This window comes from Perissodus microlepis, chromosome 2, assembly GCF_051167445.1.
Source record: "Perissodus microlepis isolate ML-2025 ecotype Zambia chromosome 2, ASM5116744v1, whole genome shotgun sequence".
Classification (NCBI taxonomy): domain Eukaryota; kingdom Metazoa; phylum Chordata; class Actinopteri; order Cichliformes; family Cichlidae; genus Perissodus; species Perissodus microlepis.
Genome location: NC_140462.1, coordinates 4908074 through 4923463, shown reverse-complemented (window position 1 = coordinate 4923463; position 15390 = coordinate 4908074). Strand labels below are relative to the sequence as shown.

Here is a 15390-nt window from a genome sequence, read left to right as displayed (position 1 = left end):
CTAGATGTAAATTTAGCCTAAAGTATGGCTCGGAGGCAAACCGTTAGCAAGCTAGTAACTGTTAAAGCAAATTATACTACGGGTAAACACAGAGTTGTTGAACAAACAATGTAAATTTCAGTGGATGGCGGATGTAAATAAAATGTAAATTTGACTAAAGTATGGCTAGGAGGTAAACCGTTAAACTGCATTAATTTTTTAAAGCCGTAACATTCTAGTGCGGATAAAAACCGTTGTATTTAAACGGAATCCTTGAAAAGGCTTTTGATTCCTTGAGTTAATTTATACAACTAAAACAAACTACAGTTAAGTAATTGTTCAGCGAACAGTTAGAAATGGGTTTAACTGAACACACTTCTATGGAAGCTTGTTTATGGAGCAAGCAGAGCTATGTTGAAATTTTGAGTTATTACAAAATTACTAGTTGGAGAAAATTTTTGACTTACAATCTTGGAATTACTTCTGAGAGTTTTTCAGGACGTCAGGTAAACAACAGGTAACCGCTGGAAAGGTATTACCTTTCATGCCACATGGGGGCAGTGTGGTTCAAGGCAGACCTCCACTCTCCCTACAGAGGCTTTACTGCTGTACATTTTCTGACTCATAATACATATAGATATATATCTTGCACTTCTACTAAGTTACTGACAAACAGAATGTACACATCTTGCTACACACAACAGCTTTTACCTTTGTGTAGACTATCAAAAACATCCCATTTTTAGCAAGATCATGTGGAGACAAAGAGCGCCAGTGTTCCTCTTCTGATAAAAGTGAGGACGCGTGGTAGCAGGAAAAAAAAAGGGATGAAAGCAACTGAGACTTCTGTGTTAAATGCATGATTAATAAAGAGGCACTCAGATCACTGCGGGCGTACCAGAATAGGACCTGGCAGTGAGCGCCCTTCATGTCCAGCTTGTAATACATGAAGAGGCTCATCTATCACTACGTCTGCTTGTCACACGTCGGCTATCAGAATACTGCGAAGGGAAGCACTTCCCTCTGCAGCCCTGTGTAATTGTCATCTGAGCTGTCAACCTTTTTTTGTAACATGCTGTTAGTGGTGTTCATGCAGAAAGAGACCAAAGAGGAATCTTGGATTGGTGTGTAGCTGTTGTCAAACCAATTGTCAAAGTTATTTCCACATCTCACGCTTCTGTGCCAAAGCGATTATCTTCCCTATACTTTTCTTTCTGTAGCTGTTTTTTTTTTTATTTTTTTTTTTACTTCCTTTTCTTTTTCCCACAGCAATGCATCTGCTTGGGCTGACTTGGGGGTTAAAAGCTGTGCCGAGGTCAGGGCTGCGGATTTTAAATCAGAGCCTCATATGGACTTAGAGCCTGTATTTACTTCTGATAACCCAAAGGCCTCAACATACACTATCAGTTCAGCTGGTGTTGAAACCTCAGCGGGTCAAGGAGGACTTCTGATTTACACATACACGTGAGTTCACTGTGGAAACTCATCTAAGAGGATCCGAACAGCATTTCATGGTCATTCAAAATATGTTTGCTCTACATTAATTCCTGCTCTTTCTTGTGATTGATCGCAAACCTCCCCCTAAGAAGAGCTGTTTCACGCAGCGCCTGAGACTTTTCCAGGACTCTGCGAGGAGATAAACCTAGAGTTTTTTAATTCCGTGGATAAATCATTAATGAGAACATTGGTTGTAATCTTCTCAGCTTGTAAGGGCAAAGGAAAGCAGCTGACCCTGGAAAATCATTTACCAGAGCCGGCCTCAGATTAGGCACGCGGCCTCATTCACACAGACAGGCCAGCAGCGCTTGAATGTCCAGACTCATCTTCTAGCGCCTCATTCATTCCAAACCGTATCATTCCAACAATGTGCTGGGCATCCAATAAAATATCTTGTAACCAAATAAAGGGAAATAATCTCTCCTGGACTAAGAGGAGACGCTCTGTGGGCTGTAACTGAGAAGTCAAGGTGAATGTGAAATGAGAAGTAGGATCAATGCCCTTCATTATGATGAGCAGGTTTCATGAGACAAGCCAGAACAGGTCAGAGATTCCAGTGAGAAGCTATGAATAGAGCGCCGTGGGAATCCACCTTCTGCCTCCTGTCGGTTTTCTTCATATTGACACACAGGCAGAGCGGCTAAAGGTATGCTGAATGAGTGAACGAGTGACAGGGCTATTGTACTTGGGGGATAGAAGCTGGAGGATTAGTCTCTCTTTGGCACTGATGGTCCAGAGTGTGGAGGGAATCTGTCATCAGCAGAGCTGCAGGTGGTCCAGAGGTCTGAGCAGGGCATTCGACCTCACGAAGCAAGAAAACAAGACGAGCTTTCAGCTGGGAGCAGGAGGATATTTACCCAGGGTTACCCTGGAATTTGATTCTCTACACCTTCTCTCCTCACTTCACACCATTGTTGTGAAGCCACTTTCACTCATCCCAGTGGGCCTGTGCTCTGCGATGAGGATAATAAAGGTTTTCCCTGCAGGAAGAGGAAACAAGATTACGGGTTTTTCAATGAGAGGGTATGGAGGAGGGTGGGGGACAGAAGACATGCAAGCCAGCGAGGTAGCAGTGTGCCACGCAAGGCCTACATTTTCTCCACTTTCATTTTCAAATCCCTTGAAGCGCATTCAAAGGTGACCCGAGGACGACTGAATGGATTTGTGGGCCAAGCCCGCTCTGCTAAATCATGAGTCTCAGTAAAGTTTGGATGAGTGTCTTATAAGGGCGTGATGAGACAGGTCTCATAAAGATGATGAAGAGCTCTGCATGTCACCAGCCCCTGCCAGGAAACCCCAGTGATGAACGAGGGCTGAGACACCTCTGCTAATAAGACTCATCTCTTTAATTGGCTTTATGATACAGCTTTGCAAATGGGCCAGGGTGCGGCTGGAATGTGTGTGTGTGAGTGTAAATGTGCATGTTCGTGTGTGCAACACCCACATTTAAACTATTACCATTTGTGCATGTATGTGGGGGTGTACTCGGTGTATGTGCATGCATATGTGTATGCGGGAGGCCCGTGAATGTGCCTGCTGCAGGCTTTCTCGCTTCTCTTCCGTGCCGATGAGGAGCAGAGACGATGTAGCGGAGCCTCATTAGAAAGAAAGCACTTGTACTCCTGGCCAAGATTTAACACCTCACCCAATAATAATTTATTCAATCTATTCTTAAGTATTGCAGGCACTGGTAGATAGGGGTTAGGTTATGTAAGAGTGCGACAGTGCGTAGTTTGAATGTGATATGATGATAATTATAAATCCAAGGAAGACGACAGATGGCGAGGTACTTTAAAGGTTCAGCCGGTGTAAGTATTACTACTCTGCTGCTGCCAGATCAGTTCCTGGGAGAGCAAAATTAGAGGTAGTCAAAGACAAGAAGAGAGAGTGCAGACACTCTAAGAGAGAGCTGGTCCTTGTTAGCACGCTATTCATCAGTCTCGTGAGGTCAGGGTTCAGGGGACCCCGAGGCTTGGTGTGCCACCTCTTCACCCCTGACCCTCAGCCAGCACCTGGAGCTGAGGTATTTCCTCTCAACATTTCCTTGTAACATTTCATCTCTATTATGACTTCCCAGGCGTGCACGCTGAGCAGAACCGACTGGAATGGTTATACATTTCTATATGGCTCCATTACCATTCATGCACACACACTCAGGCAGAGAGAGAAAGGAGTGGCTGACCCAAGGTAACATGGGAGTAGAGGACAGTGAGAGAGGAAGAAATGCAGAGAGAACCGGGGAGGCACAGGAGACAGGACGGGCGGAGGAGGCGGAGGACGGAGTGGTGGTGGGGGGGTCAGGGTCACAGCTGTGATAAAAAAAAAAGAGGCCAGAATGAAAGATGTTCCAGTCGGACCGTGAGGAAAATAAACATCCTCCTAAAAATAGTTTGGAGTCCTGTTCATCCGTCCTTGTTGTTACTTTAGCCAGGTGCGAGCAACTTTTCTGTCTATAGCATGCCCAGAATCCGCTGACCTCTCTGAATAAACTTGTAATGACAATAATGATGTTAATGTAAAGAAAAAGAAAAGTTTATTGGATAAAAGAAGCATCGGTGATTACCCCTCCAGTAGATAAAACATCCCTGACTTAACTTTGCATCTTCCCATACTCCCTAATGTAAAAGTTGCCCCTTATGACCCATGCTGTTGACCTTTTGTTCTCTCCATATATCTTCATTTCCCTCCAAGAGGTTCTGCTGAGCTGAGCTGAGCTGGAATTACGTTTTTCTGACTGGCTGATTGACACATGCAGAGAGAAATGCTAAAGAGATACAGACGCAACCCCCTCCTCCTATCTCTCATTCTCAGTTCCTTTCTATATTCCCTCTCTTCAACCCCCTGCGCTTCTTCCGGTACGCCTCCCGCCCGCCACCACCTTCCTTTATTTATGCCTGCAGAACCACTTTGTTGTGCTTTTAGTGGCTGGGTTTGTAGATGGAGCAGATGCTGGAGCTGATATTCCCTGATCCTGCAGCGAGCCGAGATAAGAGCAGATTTATGCCAGAGCGAGGGAGCATGGGAGTAATTGCTGAGGCTTTCATGATGCGGCTGAGAGCACTCATGCACCCTCGGCTGCTTACTAACAAGGACATCCTCAGATTTAGGAGTTTTTCTCCCTGGGTTTAAAGTGTTTTTTTTTCTTCTTTTTTTTAAAGTATATCTTTGTTTGCCAAAGGTGTGTTTGCGCAACAGTACGTTCTTAGGTGCAATGCTTCCTTTCTTTTCCAAGTTTGAGCGTGGGCATGTGCACATATGCATTCCCTGTGATCATTCTTGCGTCTTTGCTTTAAAGGCGTGTCACAATTACAGCATTATGTGTGTGTGTGTGAGAGGGCAGGGGAATTATTCCCCATAAACTACCTCCAGGATTTTTTACGGCCTCTTTATTTATTGCTGCTCAGCTGAAAACATGACATAATCAGGATAGCAGATAACTTTATCAGCAGATAGAAAATGTTATCTCAAAGTGGTTTTCTATGGCATGAATTGAAGCACGTTTGCTCGGAAATGCAATACAACAAGTGCTACTGAAAGAAAAAAAAGGCCCATTCAGACGATGTTTTCATTACCAGGATTGTGAAGGCGTACATGCACGCATGCATCCAGGGTTGCTATACTACCTCTTTAAATATAAATACGTGATCAAAGTTGCAGCAGCCTACACAATTACAATGCTGAGCTGCACCTGCCAGGGCATAAAAGCCACTGATGAGGTTGTTGTGGCTACTTTATTATGTACTCTGTTTAGAGGCGGAGGCTAATGCTACTTCAGACGAGCACTGAAGAGAGAAGTGAGAGATATGCTAAGCGTCCCCCTGGCGATGATGTCACTGAGGACATGTCAGTGACACCAGGCAGGAACAATGACATGTTGATCTCAGGAGCTTTAGAGTCTGACCTGACACTTGACTGGTGCAAGAGGGTTCAGACAGGACAGATATTTCTATGAGATATCCAAAAACACACACACACACACATGCACACGGTCGTTAGCATGCCAGAGCATACAGCACACAAGTATGCATAAATCTTATCTTTCTGCCTGCCCTGGCCCTCACCCTTTAGGGCTTCCTGTTTTTCTGAAGGGGCCCCGAGTGATTCCAACTCTCTGCTGCAGTTGTCGGGAGTTATGTGAGGCTGGTGGGTCTGATGGGAAAGACACTTTGACGAGTATCAACTGGGGAGAAGAAGAGGGGTGATAAGTGGAAGATCATTAGTTGGCCTGAGCCGGAGCCAAATCGAATTAGATGACGCACACTGCAAGATCGTAACGCAGGCCAAAATCAGTAAGGACACTGGGATCAAATTAGACGCTAAAGCCCCGTGTATCATTTAGCGACAATAATTTCTTCAACACGTCAGCTCTGTGGGCTGCTTGTTTCACTTCCAACCCTGCCATAGAGAGCCGGCGCTCAGTTCAGAGGGAGAGAGCAATGAGTCAGATCCTCTGCTCCAATTATATCTGCATCCTGCAGTCTGCTCTTTAAAACGCACACGCACACATCGTCGCATAAGACAAAAAGCACACCCAGGCAGAAAGACACACTTTGAAATCCACACTGCACGCATAGCTGCCAAGAAATGCATGTAGCAGTCAGAAAATAACAGACTGCCAAACAGAATCACACACACACACACACACACACACGGACACACTTGAACAGGAGCTTGTTGACCATCACACAGCCAAGGGACTGCGAAGAAGAGGGGGGGTCGAGCTCACAGAGGTTGCTTTGAAGTTTCTATTCAGGTCTTTGTCCCATTCAGGCTGCTGGCAGTAGACATCTCTACTAGGGCTCCGGCTCCTCCCATCGTCACACCGTCCCCTCACACACAGACACTCAAAAAAGAAAAGAAGGCACGTCCGCAGGTCCTGTCCATCACACGGGCCTTAATTAGAGTGGATTCGAATGCACCCTTTTGTACCCCGCTCGCTCTCTTCTCTTTCTTTAACCCCCACTTTCACTCATTTCACTCTCTTTCACCAGCTCCCCCCCTCGCTCCCCCCCCTCTCCCATCCCTCCCTCTCTAACCCTTTTTCACTTTTGTTGCCTTCCTTTTCTTGGCAGGGAGTGAGGCACCTCTCCAGACATTTTTTTCCTGTGCCTTGAGCCCCCTTCTTCTCTCCCTCACAACCCACCCCACCCCAATTCCGAGTCTGGAAGCTGAGTGTGACCTAATGTTTGACAGACAAGTAGCCTCGGAGAAAAGACTCATCTATCAGAGGCTGGTAATTCTATTAGAATAGACAGAACACCCCCACAGGCCAGCATTTGGCATATTCTCTCCATCAGTTTAGCTCTTTTCTAAACCCTCCGGGCTACAGGCCTACAAAATGCAGCTTACGCTAACAAATAATCACAGTGAGTTAATAACATATGCGTGTGTGCGTGTCTGTGTGTGTGTTTGTGAGCGCATGTCTTCACTTTCTACACGTTTTTTCAATGGGAATTGTCTAGTTCTTTGATATGAAGCATCAAAGGACAATTTCCCTTTTCAAATTCTAATCTCATCCGAGAGGCTAAAAAGGTATAATGCAGGGAACTGCGGCAAGTTAAGATAGGAGGATCACAACCAGGCACTAATCAGGATTGCTATCGAGATTCCTGGATGTTTATATGTCGATAAAGATGGTTACATGAAATGTCTATTGTCTTGGGTGGTTATCAAGCCTAATTGCTACTATGAGAGAAGAGAAGAGAAGAGAAGAGAAGAGAAGAGAAGAGAAGAGAAGAGAAGAGAAGAAGGTTTTACTTGCGTCTCATACTGGGATGGTAATATGTGGAGGACATGTTTTGAGCAGATTGTTATTTGTGTGTAATCAGTGCTTTTCTGTCAGTCGTGATGGCTGAGACGAGTAAAGGAGAGGAGGTAGATTGAAGCAAGCATAAGAAGAGAAGGGAGGAAGACGTCTGGACAGCAATCAAGCATACCACAAACAGGAAATGTAAGTCTGCGGATAGCCCAGCTGTTGTGATTGGCCTCTCTGCCGCTACAGTTAAATCAAAGCAGCAGGAAAAGCTTATACAACAACCTTCAAGTGTCAGCCTCTGAAAATAGTCTGTTAACATTAGCTGAGTTTTCCCACCGTTTAAAATGGCTCAGTGTTTGGAGTGGATCAATGTTGTTTGTGTTTATGCCCTTACGCTTCCTTTGGTGGAGACTTTACAGTACGTGACATGGACGAGAAACATGTGCCACTAAGTGCTCGGGTGTGCGCGGGCGTCTCTGTGTGTGAGGATGCATTGTCTCTGCGGTTAATGACTGTTCGATATTGATTGCAGCTGGAACGTCCCAGTCACATGTTCCTCGTCCTCTCCAGATAATGAGGGTTAACCACTTGACCCCGTGCATGCCAAAGGGGCTCGGCTCATACCTGGACGCGCAGCCCCGGCTCAAGCCACGTCTCCCACAGCACTACCAAGGCCACGGGCCTCTGGTCTCCGGGCTGGGCCTGTAGATCACAGTTGTGCCATGGAGCCACGACTAAAGGGAAATGTGCCAGACTTCATTAAGGGCAGATTAAAAGCGAGAGGAGGGCGTTTTAACCATGATTTACTTCCCCTGTGAGGTTGCTGGACGAATTACGAGCCCGCAGCGGCTTCATCCTGGAACCATGATGTCATACTTTCAGTGTTTGCTAAGTGTAAATATCATATTGGGAAGCAACTATGTGCTCGACAGCAGGGTTCATCTTGGATTCAGAGAGAAGAAAACAAAAGCGACAGCAAATGTCTCTCCGTTCTCCCATTTACGAGCTGTAAGAAATGACGACACAATGAATTTCATATAAATCTGTGAACGTTTAAGAACCAAAGAATCGCTTCAGTTTGAAAAAGGGAGAATTTACAGTGTTCCTGCTTTATATGACAGTATAGTATTCATAGCAAGAACGCTAGCAGGATTTGGGGATAGTAATGTTAAGCTGACTGCCAGTCAGTCTCTAAAACTACTGAATGTGTTGCCTTGCAGGTTCATAGACATTCATGGCCCACAGAGGAGGAATGGCAATCACCTGACATTTCTTTTAACACCAGCAGGAGCATCTTTAAGGAAAAAGTCTTCAAAGCAATTGGATATACTGCAATAATATCTGCTGCGCGCTCGTGTTCCCTAAAGCGGGATAGAAATACTCTAGTAATCCTTTCACGTGTGTCTGTGCCAATATCCAGTCAAAATTTCAATTAATCCAGTACTTTGGGTTACAACTTAATAACTGCTAAAGTGGTGACGTTCTTAATCAGCCTCAGCTGAACTTTGCAACACTAAAAGTGAGAGGGTGAATAAGCAGGACACCTACTTGGTATCTGCCTGGTCATTATAAGCGTGTCAGCGTGGTAGTAGGTGTTTTGAACTGTGATTTGACCACATTCTGACACATTTGATCAATTAAATATTAAATGAATAAAAGCATGATTACAGTGCTGTGCACAAGTGTTGAGCTACCCCTGATTTCTTTATATCCAAGGAGCCAGACTTTCCTGTAATATTTTAAAGTGGTCTTGAGCCACAGTTCTCCAGGCTTTGTGAAGGTCATTCCAAGCTTTTCTTTGGACATTGACTGCTTTTTAACTCATTTTTAGTCCAGTCTGTGTACCTGACAACTTTCCGAAGAAGCTTCTGTTTGTCTGTTTGTTTGTTAAGCCACTCAACACCAGAGATAGGCAGTAACGCGTTACTTGTAACGCGTTACTGTAATCAGATTACTTTTTTCAAGTAACGAGTAAAGTAAGGGATTACTATTGCAAAAACAGTAATTAGATTACCGTTACTTTCCCGTAGGAACGCTGCGTTACTGCGTTACTAAAACCGTGATTTTTTGCGAGAATGTCTCATGACAATGACGTTACCAAGTGCGACGTTTGTGACAACAGCTGTGTGCAGATCAACAATGGATCATATATCGAGTGCAGGAGAGAGTATGAGCGTGCAGCGTTTAAAGCGTGGAAGTACTGACCTTACTTTGAGTTTGATTCCATAAAAAGTGACAAAAACATTAGCGTCCGCTGTGCGTGGGAAGAAAACTTCTTTTTACAGCGAAAAAAACCCCTAAACTTCGGGGTAATGGGAAACTCACAGAGAAACTCGCGGATTCTTCCACTGACCGCTGCGGCACACCTGCACCAGGATAAACCTCCGCCTTCCCTACTCCTGCTTTACAGGTGAAAATAGAGCAAAAGGACCGCTAGTCTTTGACTTTATTTATTTTCTGCTGTGTTTTACTTGCATCTATTTGAAAGAGTGAGTGTAAACACAAAAAAATATATATTTTATGTGTTGGAATGTGCAGAAAATAGGTTTAAATATTAAACAAATTTCTTCCAGTCAGAGAATGTTGCATATAATTAAATTTTTGCTTGATGCATAAAGTTAAAAGATTAAAACTAATAAAACAAGTTTTAAAAAGGGACTTTTCCATTTGATTACATTTTGTATGATGGATTATGTAGAATAAGTAGAACTGGGCTGAAAGATCTATCGCTTTATCACCTATTCGGGTTGTAAATCGTGTTTTTAAAAAGTAACTAAGTAACTAAGTAATTAATTACTTTTGAAAATAAGTAATCAGTAAAGTAATGGGGTTACTTTTTTGGGGAAGTAATCAGTAATTAGTTACTGATTACTTTTTTCAAGTAACTTGACCAACACTGCTCAACACTGACCTGATCTATAAATCATTCAAGCTCTTAAAGCAAAAAGGCACTTAACGTGTTGGCTGAACCAGTGTTGTGTCTGCACATAAACAGACAATTTGGCCAAAAACCAATTTTAAATTGTATCTTTAGACACTTTATTACTGGCAGCTTCTTGCAAAAACACATAATTAGTTTAACTGAATCTATGAAAAACAGTTTGACCGACATAAAACTGTATTTTTGCATCAACAAGGTGATTCTTAAAGAGCTATTAGATGAAAAGCTGTTATATTGTGACATGGTGTGTAGCGTGGCCTTAAAAATTTTGAGGAAACTAGACAAGTGGAGACAATGTAAGAGGTAGCAGACCCCCCCCCCCCCCCCCCCCCAAAAAAAACCCCAAAACAAAACAAAAACAACCCTACAGCAGTCGAGCCATATCTGTACTACTGTTGACTGAAGCCTCATCGAAAGAGTCTCAGTAGAAGGGTAGGTGTCATTTAGGTATTCTTAAGGAAGAGGAAGGGGCTGAGGTTTGCTAAATTACTTAAGAACTGAACTGAAAATCAGATGTAACAGGTTGTTGGAGGTCAAAAGAGGTGCAACAGCGAGTATCATCTGATATTGATCACAAACACACTAGAAAAGCAGTAAAAACATACCTGGATAAACAGCTGCACTGAAATAAATAATGTGAGATTCAAGACTTTTACACATTACACCAATCAGCGATGAAAAAACACCTTAGACATGGGCGTTCTCCATTTTGAAGTGTGTGTGCGTGAGCTGCTGTGATATGAAAGTACATTCAGGCTATTTATGGAAGCACTAATCACAGCCACCTATACACATTAACACAATGACCTCATTCCTTGAAAATGCCAGTATCTCATAGGTAGCTGTAGGAAGGGTGAAAAACACTAAAATGGGTCCTCTATGATGTGAGTGAATATGAAAGCTAAGCTCAATACACTCCTTGTTGCACAGAGGAGTTTTTGTTTATGTAAAGGCATGTGGACAGTCAGTCATGTTTCACATATTGTAGTGAATATAACATTTTTTTTCTTTTGAAATCTACATATACTATTGTAAAAGATTAATTTTGATCATTCCTAGGACAAATCTACGGATAATGTTTTGCTGGGCTAACAAACCTCTACATCACCATCCTCACGAACTGTTGGCACTATGTGTGGCAGTCCACAAAGTTGTACACAGGTGGCATCTGTCCATGACCCTCTGATTGGTAAAGCATCAGGCATCCAAGATGGCAACTCTGTGGCAACTGCTGCTGTTGAGGATGCGCACACATTAACTGCACAAATATAAATTTACTCAGACAATTAGGGTGTATAATCACTGGAAGCCTGTGTTAATGTCTCACAGAGATTTATGAACTGTCAACACGCCACAGGATGTAATAAAAAAATTATTTCAGAAACCATAAGACGTGTCTTTAAATGTCTGCTTTATTTCCTTTCCAATTAGACTCAGTCCCCCCCACTCCCCCCCACCTGTAGTCTGAGAATCGATTTCATCACAGCCATTAGGGGGCAGCATTGATTGAATAAATGCAAGGAAATGAAGGGGAACTCTCCTCTCCTTTCTCCCTCAAACACACACATATGCGCGCACAAAGGGGGCACAGACATGGACATGATCAATTATGTGTCAAGCATTTCTTCCTCAGTGAATGAATGGCCCAGTGACTATAGGCTACCGACCGTCTATTGTCTATTGACACTGGAGACTAAGTTCTCATGCAGTTCATTATCCCAAAAGAGGACGACTAGAAAGAGATCCAAAGAGACCATTAATCATCATTCCCTTCAGAGAAGAAAAAGAAGGGGCCAAAAGAACAGATACTGTAATCCTGTGTATATAGAATAAAACCAATATATTTACAGCGGCACAGCTAGAAATAGCAGAAATAACAGACTAGTCGTAGGGAAAATGTTACAAATGCAATCCTTCATAACCAAAATGATAAATGTGGCGCTCCAGGCGAATTTCTTGATGGACCAATTAGTAATTAGTTATCTACTGGGAACAACAAGCCCTGGACTTAAAGGGGCCAAAGTTTTGCTCTTGTAAGCACTTTCACACACATACACACACACACACTCTGGTGCACTCGTTTTCCTCACCGAAGCTTTCAGTATGACGAATAACTCCAACGTCCATTTCAATTTGGGTCGATGGCTCGGGCCGAGGTGGTGGTGGAGGTGGTGGTGAGAGGGGAGGTGGAGCTGTGGGGTCAACCCAATAACACCCCCCACCCCCCTCACCAATTCTCGCTCCCTCCTTCTACCTACCGTCTACCCATCCACGTCCCTTAAATGCATTCGCTTCCTGCTTCCAAGTTCGGACAGAGCGCTGTGATTGGCCGCCGCTGGCACAGTGGGCTGTTCCTCATGCGCTCTGTTCAGCTCGGGTTACAGTTGAGCTCGGGCTGCCGCACACACCGGAGGGCACAGTGTTACAGACGGTCAGAAAAAAAAACACAACATACCGGCGTGGAAATGTTGGTGAGCTGATTTAGGAGCCACGTCGAGAAGCAGGGGAGCAGGTCTAATCTTACCTCGGCACTTTTTTGTGTGTGTTTCATGAAGCAATAAACTAGCGGGGAGACCGGACTGTATTTTTACGCACCGGCCACGCAGCATGCCCGAGTTGGACTAGAAGCGACCCTGCCGGAGCGCAACACGCACGCGTAACGCCACTGAGAGCCAGGAGGAATATTTACAATAGAAACTCAATTCCTTTTTTTGGGGGGGGAGGAAGAATAGCAAAAGAAGGGGGGCGGAGGAGTGAAAGATAACACTGGAATGAAGTGGACCTCGGGATTCCTGGCGTGCTGCGGAGTTGTGACTGATGGATGAATGTGGTCATCTGTAGGCTATAAACGGCGACAGGTACACACACCACCGAGGGCAGCTCTGACAAAGACGCGGCGCGGCGCTCCACCGACAGCCGCATCGCCAGATTGTGGCAAAACTGCGCGATTGGTCAGATCCGCTCCACGCATAGGGATCGCTGAGTTTTGTCCACAGAGTGAAAGAAAAGGTCGTGAGGGGGTGTTTTTTCTTTCTACTGCCTCAGCCACAGCTCAACCAGGACACTCGGTGGGCTGCTGCTGCTTTCCTCCAAATCCTATCAAGAACCGGGGCTCCTTCGCACGGCAGTTCAGTTAAGGACACGGGGTCTGGAGCAGATCTAAAGAAGTCGGACACAAGGACATGTATCTGATATCGACCTCACATGCTCCCGACTGATCGTAGCTCACCTTCCCACCGGGCGAACCGCAGATAAAGGTTGCCAAGCGCACCGTCCGTAGCTCTAGAGTTCTCGGCTCACTCGTCTTGTGCATTTATCAGAATGGCGGGACTCGGTTGTTGGAAGTATTACCTCTGGATCTTTACAATAATGTGCAGGTCGGCGTTACCCTCGGCTAAGTCGCTGGAGACTATAATCTGGAGCTCGCAGAATCCCAAGTAAGTCTTGCATTTTCATTTGGACGAGGGTGTCAAACTCTATGGGTGTGTGTGAGTGTGTGTGCGCGCTCAATGGAGGGCTAACATTTATGGAAAAGTTGCCATTGTGTACACGCTGGGTTAAATGTTCTGTTAAATGTGGCAATTATCTTAAAAAGAACATAATTTATTTCGTTCTAATTGTCCTCTCTGCGCCGCAGAGTGTGGCGTTGACGTCTTTCCCAGTGGGGAATTTCCCAACACTGAAGAAACACCGTTAAGTACGTGCTCATACAATGTACAACGGGCCCAGCTTAAATCACACATTAAGATGGGTAATTATAGCAATTTTATTCGCAATGTTGCACCCACTGTTTTATTTTCCAACTAAATCACGGCTATTCTAGGGCTGTGAGAAGTTCATCCACTCATAATTGGTGCAAAGAATAAAGGTGAAAAAGTCAAGTAAACCACGCAAAGTGTGTTCAGCTATAGCGCAGGATATTTTTTCCTTCCAACAGGCGTACGAGGGCCACACTCCGTCCAAAGTGGCCAAGTTTGAATTTAGTTTCTCCCCACAAAAATGCATAACAAGATGGTTCCAGATATCAGGTGAGCAAATGATCGAAAATAATTGTATTTTTCTTAATTACCCTGGCTTGGATCCAGCGCAATTTCTTCCCATGAAATCAAGGACACGTTTTTCAAAAGTCAGCAGCTGAAGCCAGACACTTTCTTTGAAAATCCATATTATTCCCATCCAAACAAGTAAAGTGAGCCCAGACTACTGATAATAGATTACGCTCTGGTAACAATTATCACCCACTTAGACTTGACTCCCACATTTACATCATGTTGGAAAGCATTCATAAAGGGGGGGGAATAAACTAAAAGAGAAAAAGAGAGAGAGAAAAAGATCTGTGTGGTTGTAGCTGACCTTCATTCCAGCTCACAGCACTGAGGGGAAATGGAGAGTAGCTCGACCAGCCTATAACTGTAAGTTACTCATTGAAGTGAATCCATGATTTATCCCCCAAATGTCAAATGTCATAGAGGCTCGTTGTGCAGTCAGTGGGTATGAATATTGCTGCCATGTTCATTGGAGTGTGTGTCTCTGAGTGTGTGTGTGTGGCCCGGTCCTAATGGCAAGACTACGGCCCATCAGCTTTTATTTGGCTGCAGAAGTAGTGGAACAATGAGCGTCATCAGACAAAGATACACACACACACACACACACATGCAAAAATCCACACACACACATGCAAAAATCCACACTTTTTAGTTAAGAGTAAAAAAAAAAAATAGAGGGAGACATTTATTGATTGATGATGTCATCTGAAGGGAATGTCTTAGAAGGTTACCATGCTGGGATTTTAGGGACTGGAAGATCGTTTCTCCATGTGTTTCTCCACTCTGCTCCTTGTAAAATCCCCACGAACGGCTGAATATTTCATAAAGTTCACAGTGGAACAATAATGCACTCTGCAAAATGTTCTCTCAAGCTAATTATCCCGCTGCTCTGCCTTTTGGAAAACAATAGACAATTATCTTGCTGTGTGCAGGCTTTACAATAACAAAAAAAAGAGAGAGAGACAAACCTGTTTTTGCTCTGAAATGTATCAGTCAGCAGCACTCGCTGATAGGCAATAAAAGAAAAAGAGATGGGGTGGGTGTGCTTGCGCAGGAATCAGCATCAGTCTTCACTGTTTGTTCCTCTAAACTCCATCTCTCGGTATTGGCCTGTATTACTCTATAGCGATAACAGTGGAAGAAGCCTATAGAAATGTACAGTACACTATCTG

At 44.2% G+C, this 15390-nt stretch overlaps 1 protein-coding gene across 1 annotated transcript in view; it reads left to right on the top strand.

Annotated features, from left to right (window-relative positions):
- Window positions 1-12539: 12539 nt before the first annotated feature.
- The window catches only part of efnb1 (ephrin-B1), a 58588-nt gene continuing 55737 nt past the window's right edge, over window positions 12540-15390 (top strand). Inside the window, exon 1 of the mRNA XM_084941405.1 lies at window positions 12540-13609. Within this exon, the coding sequence (XP_084797531.1) occupies window positions 13494-13609 (116 nt within the window). The 5' untranslated portion in view covers window positions 12540-13493. The remainder of the gene's footprint in view (window positions 13610-15390) is intronic.